The 13316-nt window shown below is 38.4% G+C and overlaps 1 protein-coding gene across 2 annotated transcripts; it reads left to right on the top strand.

Moving 5' to 3' along the window:
• Positions 1-1437: 1437 nt before the first annotated feature.
• On the top strand, positions 1438-8104 carry LOC125689129 (vasoactive intestinal peptide). 2 transcript variants are annotated; one of them, XM_048935959.1, is made up of 7 exons: positions 1438-1665; positions 1935-2056; positions 3297-3437; positions 3850-3954; positions 5376-5495; positions 6245-6359; positions 7849-8104. In XM_048935959.1, exons 2-7 carry the CDS (start codon positions 1944-1946, stop codon positions 7855-7857), a joined length of 603 nt encoding a protein of 200 aa, XP_048791916.1. In that variant the 5' UTR covers positions 1438-1665; positions 1935-1943; the 3' UTR covers positions 7858-8104. The 2 variants fall into 2 exon arrangements, with proteins under 2 accessions (XP_048791916.1, XP_048791915.1); XM_048935958.1 differs by lacking the exon at positions 3850-3954.
• Positions 8105-13316: the final 5212 nt, after the last annotated feature.

Raw genomic sequence — 13316 nt, 5'->3', positions numbered from 1 at the left:
GCGGGCGGAGAACCGAGGCCATGGGGGTCTCCCCCCCCCTCCCCCGGGCCGGGCTGAGCAGCAGCAACCTTTGAAACATCTTTGTTCTGCGCTTCAACACGGCTCCCAGGAGGCGGATTTCTCCTCTCGTGTCTCAAGCACTTGGGTGAAGTCCACTGAACTTCGCCAGGCGGTGCATGCAACACTATGCCCGAACACCTTAGCTAGACATTTGTGGGTGGGGGGAACGCGGGGCTATTGATGCTAATCTCGCTGTTCTCCCTCTGAGTTACTTCTTCGACCTCCAGTTATGTAGTAACAAGGGGAAATTTTCCTGAAATTAGACTGCTGCAGGAACTCTGGTTTTAGTCACAGCTGTCATCCGAGAAACAAATTTCCAGGCATTTTTTAATCTAATTCACTTAATTTTTATGTAACTGAATTAGAAAATGCGATTAAGCATCGCAGAATCCTCGCCGCTGAGCCTGCTTTAGCGTGGCATGAAACAAAGAAACCTGTGAGAAGTAAGGAAATAGTGAAATCGTCTGCAAGGAGTCCGTACAATCGTTACTTCTGGCCAGGAGGTTGAGAAGCAAGGAAAAGTTCAAGGAAAAAAAAGAGAGGTGGGAAAGGGATGGACGAGAGGGTCAGGACCCGTTTCAATCCAAATCCTACTGTGATTCTTTGGCCGGTGCCTCAGCGCGGGGCTGGCTGAGACCGAAGAGGGAATAGCGCTGCCCCAGAGCTCTGGTCGCGGATCCCACCCCTCCTTCCCCGCACCTCTTTCCCCGCTGCTCACGAATCTCCTTGAGGCAGGGAAAGCTCCGTGCAGGAAACCGAAAGAACCAACTGTCTGTTACTGGACAGTAACCCTAGACCCGAGGTTTGGGCTTGAACCACATGAGGAGGAGCAGTTGCCCCAGTTTTCACACACACACATACATACACACACGAAGAAAAAAGAAAAAAAAAAAAAAGCTGAAGTTCGTAGCAAGATATGGTGTTTGGAGCTTAAGGTCCATTTCCTCCAGCACAGATCCGGTGCAAAGGCTCTGCACCACTCATCCGACGGGCATGGACCTAGCGGGGACGGTGCTGGGACGGGGACAGAAAAAACCGGCCACTGGAAGGAGCAGCCCTGGATCAGGGGGTTCCGCGGGGTGGCACTCCGGAGTAGTGAGGTCTGGGGAGGCAGCCCTGGGGGTCGCGGGGAGCGGTGCTCCACGGAGCATCCCGTTGCTCTTCTGCTTCACCAGGCAAAACCGCGCTGCCGACGGGGCCCTGCTCCCCACAAAACTAACTCATTAATGGAAATCAAATAACGGGGGGGGGAGGGGGAGAAGAGGTAGAATGCGCGGCTGCTCATGAATTAAATATAAGTCTCTGACTGTCCTGAACAAAGCGGCCATCCCCTTGGGAAGGGTGACGTCTCCCCAGTAACGTGATTGCTCCTTCGGAAGCAGAAACGTGTAAACGCTATAAAACGCGGCGGCGCGGCGGGCAGCTCAGATCGTGCGGCGGGACGGAGCTCTCCTCTTCTTCCATCTCGTCCTCTTCGCCCTCCTTTCTTCGTCGCCGCACCCCAACAGCCGCTCCGCTCGGCAGCCGCGCAGCGGGACAGGGCGCCTTCCCCACAGCGTAGCGGAGCGCCCTCCCAAGCAGCCCCACCGACGAATTCGCGGCTCCGTGAGTAACTCTGCCCGTTCCTCAACTCAGCCGTCTGGCTGATGCGAGGCTGGGTAGCCGGGAAGATGCCCTTCCTTTTTACCATATACATATCCATCTATCCGTCTATTTATCAATTAATTTGGGGGGTTCTTAATCGCTAAGTCCCGGGCATTGCTGCTCTCCGCAAACGGCCGCTGTCAGTTCGGCTGACCCCACTGCCGGCGGCATCCGTCCCGTCAGGGCCGGTCGCGGTGCGGGCGGTGACGGCTGCGTTGTTCCCTCCGCAGGTGGCGGCCATGGAGCACCGCGGCGCCTCCCCGCTCCTCCTCGCCCTCGCCCTCCTCAGCGCCCTCTGCTGGAGGGCGCGGGCGCTGCCCCCGCGGGGCGCCGCCTTCCCTGCTGTGCCGCGGTAAGGGGCTGGGGCGGGTGGAGGGGTGCGAGGGGAGATGGGTGTCCGCCGACAGCGCAGCCTTCCTTATGGGAAAGCTAGGAGATAAAAGCACAAAAGCACAGGCGTCCGTAGGGAAAAAATTGACTTTTTCCCCAAATCTTGAAGGAAGGGAAATGATCTACTCGTATTGATGTGTACTTTTGGAAAGCTGCATGCCTCGAATTGCAGAAGTTTCTATTAGTTATTTAACTAGATTAAGTCAGGTGGTGTGAAGTGTTTTTTACATACATGTAAGAGGAATGCAAGTAAAATAAGACTATAGGAGAACAAGGTACAGTGAATTATTTCCAAGACTTGTGATCAGGTTGGTTATTTTTACACAGCCACGACTTTGCTATTTTGATCAGACAACTTTTAAACACCTCGAATATGCAAGTAATACAACTGCTATAGTGACTGCCAAATCAGTAGCGCAAAAATCTTTTCTAGCTCTCACACCTGAGTTTTGCACATGCTGGGGTTTAGCATAGCAGTGGAATACAGCAGCAGGCAGAAGGAACCTCTGATACCAAACTACTTCCAGGCATTCAGGCTGTCCTTGGTAGAATGTAACATACCACATGGAAAAGCAGTTTATGAATATGTGAAGTAAATGTAACGCAGGTTATGTGGAGCATTTGCAGTAATACATTTTAGAGGTTTGGGTCAGTTTTTGACTTGCAACTAGAAAAGGAAACAGCAGAGAGTAGAAACAGTGTTAAAAGAGTCACGGCTGCACTTTGTATCTGAAGTTCTGGGGGATGTGTTTGCTTTCCTATGAAGAAGGCCTGAGAACTGTTTCATAAGCACTCCTATGCATGTTTTAGGTCTTAGCTGAAGGGTAAGTACTTCACAGAACTCCTTCCACTTTGTATGGGTGGAGGTGGGCAATAAAGCAGTTGTTTATATAAAATAGAGCTGTTTAAAGCCTCACAGTTTTCACTTCAGCTGTAATTGCTGTGTTCACTGGAGGTAACCGTGTATAATGAAAACATATTTCATGAACGTATGTGAAGGAAGATCTGTTTTGTCAGTTACTCTATCACTGCACAAGAATTATACCTGACAGTGATTTTGTTTCGTAAAAACTTCTTCAAAATGCTTTGCAGATTAAAGAAGTAGGTAGATATGTATTTTGCCACAAGCTGGAATGTTAAGTGTCAGTGAATTGTTGCATATCTCCAGCCAACTGTATTTCATTGCTTTTCTTCTCCATTAGACTGGGAAACAGATTGCCCTTTGATGCAGCCAGTGAATCTGACCGTGCCCACGGGTCCCTAAAGTCTGAATCAGACATTTTGCAGAACACACTACCTGAAAATGAGAAATTCTATTTTGATTTGTCCAGAATTATTGATAGGTGAGTTTCTTTTATAATCATAAGTGCAAATGGTGATGCATTGCTTGATTTATGCCAAAAGATCAGTCACATTCATTATCAAGCAGACATAGAAAAGGAAGAATCTATTACAGAGAAAAAGAAAGCAAAACAAACAAACAAAAAAACCCAACCATGGCCTCTGGTTGAATACTGGTAGTAGCAGGAACGTCTGCAGAAATGTTGACTGCATTGCCTTTCTGGCAAGATGAGCTCATTCACTTCCCAAGAAGGATGAAAACAATACACTGTGAAAATCTGGAAGTCGTTTTATGATATTAGCTTAATTTAATATGTACAATAGATAAGGAAAGCAGTATGTTTGCAAAATGAACATTATCACAATGATATAAACCCAGTTTGTATCGTAGAGTTTATTTATTGTCCATTTCAGAAATGCAAGGCATGCTGATGGAATTTTCACCAGTGTCTACAGCCATCTTTTGGCTAAACTTGCTGTGAAGAGATATCTGCATTCGCTTATTAGAAAACGAGTTAGGTGAGGTGACACTTGCATTAGGCAGAGTTTTGTTGTAGCTGATTCATTGGCAATTTTCTACTCTTCTGTAACTAAGTTCTCATTAAAGGAAATGAAAGGGCAATAGATATAGTAATGGGGAGCTGAAAATCCTATTGACAACTTTGTGGGTTTTGTTACTGAATGAATACATTACTGTTTATTTCTGATACAGCTGCAAAGGATATAGCAATAGACACTGTACTGCTTATAAATAGTGGCAATGTTGTAATGATTACCATGCCAGTTACCTCTTTTTTCTCTGTCTGGTGGTAATTTTGCTAGCTTGGTGGACAACTGGCAAAAATAAATAGAAAATGATTGACTACTCAGCAGTTACATAACATCAGGGTGATACTCAATGAAATAAAGAAATGATTGGTTTACAGTAACAACATGGGATGATTTTCTTTTTTGCTACCATAGAATGCATTGCCAGAGCACTGTGGGAAATATGCACTGAAGGATACAAATGAGGCAAATTTGTAGAGAGTGGGTCTGCAGGCAAATTACAAACCAGGCTGTTAATAAACCAATGGTCTCAGGGTGCTGATAAGGATCATTCTGTACTTCTCTTGCTTTCATATTCTAAGCAGCATCTACTGAGCACTCTTGGGAATATAATAATATGGTACTTTAGTCTGACCCAATGTAACAGCTCCTAGGAGAGTGTACTTCATCTGCTCAAAAGCTGGATGAAAATTAGGTTCACCATTTTTACCCATTTGTATCAATTCTGCCTTTGTGCAAAACATATAATGCCAGTTTCTCATATGCCACAAAGTAACATAGAACAGAACAGGACTGTGTTTCCCAAGATTATGCTTCAAAATTAAGCCTCCAAGTCTGGATTTCACAAAGGATGTTTTGTCTTCTAATACTTTGTTAAAACAATATTTGCAGCTATATGTGTAATGTTACACTCTTCCTTTCCTCAGAGGAAGGCTCAGTCCTCACAGAGTTCAGTATGAATGGCGTCCAGGTCCTTTAAGAGATTACAGTGGCTTAAACCAGTTCTTGCCTTGATACTGAACTGAAATAGATTAACATGAATAAAAGAAATTAGAATAAGTCAGTTTATTAAAAAATAATAATGGTTGCTATGAGTATACATAGGAAAAAGGTGTGAATTTCCCATTCAATCACTTGACCCTACTGAACTCATTTAACAGAAGTCTCTAAAGTCATTGTTCCTTGTTATTAGGACATATAATAAGCAATAGAGGCAATGAGTTCTTTCCAAGAGCAGAAAGATCCAAATAGCTGGAACTGAACACTGAAATCAAAAATTTGATTTTTTTTAACTTAACATTATAAAGTTTATTTCACTCATTTAATAATATCTTCTTTTAAACTGATACTGTCTGTTATTTTTTTCCTTCGTGACTGTTGCACATTGCCAGCTCCCAGGACAGCCCTGTCAAGCGCCACTCTGATGCTGTCTTCACTGATAACTACAGCCGCTTTCGAAAGCAAATGGCTGTGAAGAAATACTTAAACTCAGTTCTAACTGGAAAACGAAGGTACCACAAGAGAGAAAATATGTGTTTATTTCCCATAGCTGTATGTTATTAAAAGATAAGATTTATGAGTTATACCTGTGTGTATATATATATAAATATATATATACATATATATATATAAATATATATATACATATATATATATAATATATATAAATATATATATATATATACAAAGAGGACAAAGAAAGATGGTGAGCATTAATGACTTTTTAACTTAGATATAACCTGATTTTCAAATACAGACAGCATTTTCTTCCAGACTGAAACAGATGCTACAATCAGATTAGAGTAAAATAATAAAGAAGAGATAGCATCTGGCAATCTTAAAAAGTTGCTGGCATAATCTTAATATTTTATGTATATATTAACATTCTAAAGGAAAAAAACCATGAAAAACTATGGAACATGAACAATTTTTTTAAAGGAAAACACAGTATTTGTTGAAATTCTATTTTCATGTAATGACAGAAAGTCTAGAAGTTCCCAAAAGAATATGTGTGCTAGTCAGTGTAGGTGAGAAGTTGCCACTGTATATTTTAGGTCTTGTATTCCATTGCATATTCGCATGTTCAGACCACCTCTTTTAAGTGTTATGTCCCTTCACTTTTTAAATGTGCTATTTCATATGATTTATAACTTCTGTATAAGTTTAAAACATTTACTATAACTACAGTTAGAGCATGGCATTGTTTGCTTGTTTGCTTTTTCTTCTGAAGACAGTAAAACATGTTTCTGATCCACAACAGCCAGGAAGAGTTAAATCCAGCCAAACTTCGAGATGAAGCAGAAATTCTTGAACCTTCCTTTTCAGAAAACTATGATGATGTTTCTGTAGATGAACTGCTGAGCCACCTCCCATTGGTATGCCCAGATTTTCTTTCCTTTTGCTATTAGTTAACTTTACCCACAAAGTGAGATCACTCATGCATCAAATATACCTATCAGAAAAGCAGAAAGGGCCATGTTCCATGAAATGCTCATTGTTTCTGTAGGGACTGTGTGTGACTATAATAATCATTTTAATAATAATAATAATTAAACTATCCCATGATTGCTGTTATTGAAAGTTTCTAATTAAATGGCACTGTTAATAATGTACCTAATTCACTTGGGTGTTTCAACTTGTATGCACTGTGGCCTAAGATGAGAATTAACTCATTTTTAATTACAAAGATTATTATTTCTTCAGAGAACAATCTCAATAATATTTCTTTTAATTTTTGTTTGAAAAAAAAAAAAAGGCTGCACATTTTGTTTAACATACCTCATCTCATTAAGAGTTGCCCAAGAACTAAGAGGATAAGCAGTGTGAACCATTGGTATTAAAAAAGTGCTTGACTCCAACCTGAAGTCTGCTGCACATATTTCATCTGGCACGCAAATACTGCAGTTACAGCTTTACATTTAGCTATTACTATTTTTAAGCTCATCCACAAACAGTTTTTTGTTTTTTACTTAAACACAAATCCTTCATATCACAGGGACATAACATTGAAAGGGTAACATAAAGTTGAATCAGGCCTATTATTCTCACAAATGTATTAAAATATTGATAATTAGGCTACAAATACGGGAAAAAAAACAAAAAACAAAAAACAAAAAACAAAGCATAATTTTGAAGATAACATTTTCAGAGAAAGAAAAAGTGCATTTTTCCAAATTGTTTATTTCAGAGACTGAAATAAAATTTTCTTTCCCTTTACATATATATGGCAGTTACTCTAAAGATTTCAAATATTAGAGAAGACAAAAATTTTCTTCAAGGAACAAAAATACTTCTAATTGCTGAGATTCAGAAAATAAATGTTCTTTCTACACAAGATTAGACTATCTGCTTCCATATTAAGCACCTTCTAAAATTTCTGGCACTGATTAAATATGAGAGAATACCAGCACAGTGTTTTCCTGGAATTATTTTCAATCCTTTCCTTTTTCATCAGCTGTACTGATGACCCAGATCTCTCTGTTGGTGAAAAGTTAGCACTGACTGTTACTGATCATTTTATCATAGTGCCCAATTATTGGTGCAGTGTGCATCAAGGAGCCTGAATTTACATATCTGTCTGAAGGAAGTTATTTTTAAATGGATCCATGCTGCACTGTAGGCCAACACACAGTACGATTTTTTGTCTAACCCTTCAATCTTTATTCTTGGTCCTACAACCTTACCTACTGCCTGCAAGGTTTATCAAGCTCCCACCAAGAGCCCCATCTCATACTTATCAGTTCTAAGTGCAAAATTTGTTTTCTGTCAGCTGTTAGTTCTTATTTGCTGTTTGCTTTTATATACCTCATGATGCAATAACTTACCAAAGTGGTTATTAAAACACATTTCTCCTTTGCATTTCAGGACCTCTGAAGGACACCTAGAAAATTCTTCAACAAGTTATTTTTGAGTTCCACATAGTATTTCAAAGAGATGACTTTAGTCATCAAATCTGAACAAATATGTTGTGAAGTGAAAGTTGTGATATATTTGTTTCTTATGTAATAAAAGTTGATATTTACATTGTAAATACTATTCTAGAGTTCTCTACTGAAAGCTGTACATATGGATGCGAGTTAAACAAATGAGAAGTCTGTAAGTCCATATGCTGTAAATCCTTTACTTCAATAAATTCATTTGAAAATGAGTGTGTAGCTGAAAAGAGCCCATTATTACTAGTTATTTGGCTTAATTTAGGTGTGGTACAACTTCAGATAAGGCCATACGATAAAACACGTGCATGCGCAGATATCTTCTTAAACAAGTTTAAAAATTTGAGCAAAAGAATGTGTGAAGTGTCTTAAAACTTCATTACAAAAAAAGATATGCTTTTCTAGTAGTTTACCAAACAGTTAGCAGAAATGTAAAAGAATGGCAGATTAGTTGTCAGTATCTTTCTTTTTACTTCATATTTTCAGTAGTTCACAACATAGAATTTATACTAAGACTATGAATGTTTCAGTTGTTTTTAGTGATGAATGCTATGCTTTGGAACTGCCAAAGCGTGCAAAGAAGAATGTGTCCCTTGACTCATTTGATGTCCAAAGACACTGATTCTACATTTAGTTGTCGGTAGTTGTGATGATGAAATTATTTATTAAATATAAAAAGGATCTGAAGACACTTTTTTTTTTTTTCCTCAGAATTAGCATAACTTTCAAAATATATGGAGGTTAAATCACTTTAGTACCATGGCAAACCATTACTGGTTTGAATCAGTGCTACAGTTATCTGAAAGAACAGAGATTCCAGTAAGTGCCGACTCTACATTATTGGAGGAAAATATTTTTAATTGAAGATTGTTCAGTTATATTATGAAGATAAAGCAAAGAAGTCTCCAGTCCCCATTACTTTACATTTATAGTATCATATCTTAATAAGAAACTGGAAGTTTGCAGCTAAGTAATTAGAATTCATCCACATTTTGTTAAAATTCTAGACTTCAGTGGTTGGATTATGTTCTAAGGAACTATTTACTTCCTGCAGTAAGAAAACTATGCATCTCTGCATGTGCAACTTATAAAATGCATATTCTTGAATAATACAAGCCATAGCACTCCAGTGATCCATCTCCCACCTCCTTGAAAGAGACAGAATTTACAGTTTATTGTTCTCATTTAGATGGAGCCTTCACATATGATAAAATTTGGGATTTATGGGGAAAAGTTCTCAAAAATTTGTACTCTGTCATTTTGAAATTTTTTTGACTATTGCTATTTTCATGTAAAGTGAAAACCAGTTTGCACAGATCAGATGCTATTATCACTATTTCTATGATGCTTTTCCAGAACAGATTTTAGCCTAAGCTGGCTTCACAGAAGTTTACAAGGTTCACAAAAGTTAGTCATGTAATTTTAATGTCTTCACTTAAAAACTGGTCTTCTAAAAGTTGTCCACTCTCAATTCCTATCTCATCCTGAAAATCTGAGTAGTAAATTTGGAAATAGTGGGCTTTGGAAATACTTGAGGCATACTAGTAGATGGATGCTGTAGTATTTAATTGGAAATTTTTCCAATGTAGTTTGAATTTTGATAGGATTTTTGTGATAACATATATATAGATATCTTAATAAATAGTTAGAACAAAGAAACAAAACTATATACAGAATTCATATACAAAGCTTTCTATTGAAATATACACAATAGAAATTGGCTCAATTTAAAATAACCAACGGTGGAGTGATCAAACTTCTGATCCCCTGATTCCAAAATCTTTAAATTTTATTTATTTATTCTGTGTTTGGCAGTAAGACACTTAGAAAAACAGCTTGTCTTCCACATCTAATATTTAATCTCCTCAATAGTTTGTTCCTCTTGGAAAGTACAGAATCTTAGAATATGTTTTTTATGGTATAATAGAGATGGAGTGAGTTTCAGGGGAAAAAAAAAAAAAAAAAAAGGAATGCTTATAAGGAAACTATATATATAGTCAAATGTAAAATTTGTGCTCCCATAGTAGTAACTAAAATAATAATAATAATCCCTCAGTGGATTAGCAAATAGAAGCATTTTAATTGCCATGATAAATTTTGTGCATATTAACAGAATCTAACAGAAAGGAGAGATACTGATCCTCAGGATAATAAATCCGGAGTTGGTATTAGTGTCAAAGTACAGTTCGGAACTTATTATAGCAACATTTGACATTCTACAGGGGATATAATTTTCAATCCATACATGTAGACTAAATAATTGTAGAAAATGTAACATCGTTGACTTCAACTCCATAGGTTGTGGTAAAGTTAGATGATAAAAAAAGAAAGTCACAAAGTTGTACTGAATAAAACAAATTTTCAGTCTGCTAGTGTTTCGACACACCACCAGTCTTATGACCCACCTGCACAATGTCTTAGAATCATAGAGTTGCATTAATGATGAGAAAAAAATGGGCAGTTCCAAAGATAGTGCTAAGCGGAATGCTTGGAGGAAGGTGAATAGATAGGGCACTTCAAGATCATCACAGGCACAGAGAATGCAACTAGTGAAGAGGAAGGAACACAACTGTGAAGAAAACGTCCCACTATGTTTCTCCAGAATTTCTCGTCTAGCACAGGATAGGAATAACTGTAACTGCAGATAGTAGAATATTTTGTTTTACTGAATGGTGTTGGATTTTCAGACATGAAACTCTTAAAAACAGGAATGGAATCAACTTGTGTGCATTTTCCTGGTCCTGAAATCCACAGAGAGGCTTTTCATGCATTTGTGCACATGTACAATCATAGCTGACTCAGGAGCATCATTCAGGATTGTTTATAACACCCTGATAATTACAAATGCTGACAAAATATTTTAAGACTGCACTCAGTAAAACACATTAAAAAGATAAATAAAACCATAAAACTCCTCTGATATTTTAAATAGAGGATTTAAAATTTTATTGCACATGAAAGTGTAAGACAAGATATATAAAAAAAGTGCAAAAATACATAATTTGGATGCTAAGCTTAGGAATGACAATGTATAGGAATATAGGATTCTCCTCAGAAAAAGTCCTTTTAGGAGGAGTTGTTACTTGCTTGCAAGGCATTAGGGAAAAGTGGAGGGAAAGGGCTTTTACCTTGCATAATACTACCTACTCTTTCCATTGCTTTCTCTGTTTTCATTATTTTTTCTCATCATCCTTCACACAGCTTTCCTAGCCTTTGTTGATACTTTCATCTTTGTCTTGCAAAGCTCATGTGTGAATGTATTTTTGTGATGCAATAGAAACAAATGCAGCAGATATTATGTTTTATGATGTAGCAAACAGGCTCACCAATGTAATAACTCTTAGCTGTGGTAATGATGAGAACTGCAGAGGACTGGAGCAACAAAAAGATTTACAAAAGATCCCTGTCTTACAGATAGTCCCTAACTTCCCACTGGATGTTTTCCATCCTTAGATGCACCCGGCAGGATGGATGGCCTCCTGCTTTTACTGGCTCAGGCAACTGAAGTATTTTCAGCTTTCTTTCGTTTTGCTTTGGGACAGACAGAATTGCATCACTTGCCTGGTTGACAAGCTGGTTTAGCATTAGAAATAGAAACTCTGTTCTGGAGAACTGAGCCACATAAAAAAGAGAGAAAGAAACTGATGAATCTTGGAATACAAATTACATCTCTTCAAAAAAGCACCAGATATTAAAAAATAGTTTATATATGGCTTTTGTTCCCTGTAGAGTTAAGACTCTTGCTTTAAGAACAAAGAGAGAGTCCATTCTTGTTGTCAGAGAACTTACATTATGTAAGACCAATTGTTAACAAACTATGCCAGGAACACAGTTGGATTGCTTGTCCTGTCCTGCTGTTACTTGGCAGTTTCTGGCTCTAGTAGCTATCCTTGTTGGAAGCTGTGTTCTAAGTGACAGCCTGGATGCTTGAAAAATGCCTTATGAGCCATTTGTTACTGCACTAACATCCTCAGTACAAGAGTACCGTTACTCTTCTCATGAAGTTTTATTCCTTGATTAGTTTACAGACTGCATTCAGCTCCCAGACTTTGCTTTGTCAGGCTGAAGAAACAAAGTCAATTTTGTCTCATCCGACAAATGGCAAATGGCTCCGCATTTTCGAGACTATGCTGGAGCTCCATGATGAGTAGGATCATCTTCCAGAGCTTGACATTCCTAAAATAAAGATTAACAGATTTATCTTCTCAGTCAGAATTATCAGGTAACCTTGATCTCTTCTCAATTGAAGTGAACAGCAACGTTAAGGACCAGTGCTATGAGGATTTTGGAAGACCAGACTTTTCAGTCATGGTAAATTTTTATTATTTTTTTAGTATTTATTTTTGCTTCTCAAACATTTCCAAGTTTCCAAAAGCTGAGGAAGTAGAATCACCAAACACATGAAATGATTAAGCTTTTCTGGGGCAGGTGAGTAGTGAACAACTCAATCCAATTTTGTTTTTGTTTTAATTTGGTTTCTTTAATCCCTCTGCCATAGGAGGTGACAAATACTCTGCTTGTTTTACTCTTTTATCATCTGCAGTATAGAGTACCTGGATGAGGATAGAAGAATCCATGGATCTTTGCTGGCTTCTGCCAGCCTAAGGAAGGGGGTATGGGGAAATGCCCATTCTCAGCAAAACCCTACGAAGTTATCAACGAGATTAATACAGAGAGATCTGCATATCCTTTGATTTGCTCTGAGAGTAATGAGTGATACACATTACACATTGGTCTCTCACCTGTACTAATGTTTCAAAAGGATGAAGGAAGAGGTCTATGGAAGCACTCTTGTTTTTTGGTCATGTATATTAAAAAATAATGCCAAAGTGTAGTGCCAGTGATGATGGGGGGCTGAGGGTCTCCTTTTATCTATAGCTAAATGGATTACTGGGGGATTACCTTCTGGATCATTAGCCTACTGCTGTGCAAGAATAAAGAAATCCCAATTAGTAGACTACTTGGGCACCACTCTTTGATTTATGGTTCATTCTCTGTGCAGTACAGGTGAGAAAACAAGAGTTTAATGTAACCTTCCTTCATAGAGCAGGGTCTAGATTCTCTAAAGATCAAATTTAATGGGCAGTGAAAGAAAACTTTCTGAAACTTTGAGGTTCTATTTGAATGTGTTTTCCCAAAGAATGCCTAATTCAAAATTTCATTTCCCTTGCCTTAGCTCAGCTGAATAGCTTTTGCATTCTTGCAATATTTTTGAAGGGCTATGGAATAATATATGAGTTAATTAGGTTGCTTTTTTATGATGGAACAAACAGAACTTCACCTGTTAAAATCAAAATGACACTTAACAGGACTTCTTTTTGATTATTCATTTAAAATATGCTTGCAGGATCTGATTAATAAATAAGTGCCTGGCCAATAGACATTATCTTTGTAACAAGT

The sequence above is a fragment of the Lagopus muta genome, chromosome 2, assembly GCF_023343835.1.
Source record: "Lagopus muta isolate bLagMut1 chromosome 2, bLagMut1 primary, whole genome shotgun sequence".
Classification (NCBI taxonomy): domain Eukaryota; kingdom Metazoa; phylum Chordata; class Aves; order Galliformes; family Phasianidae; genus Lagopus; species Lagopus muta.
Note: the sequence above shows the minus strand (reverse complement) of the source record. Positions and strands in the feature narration are given on the sequence as shown.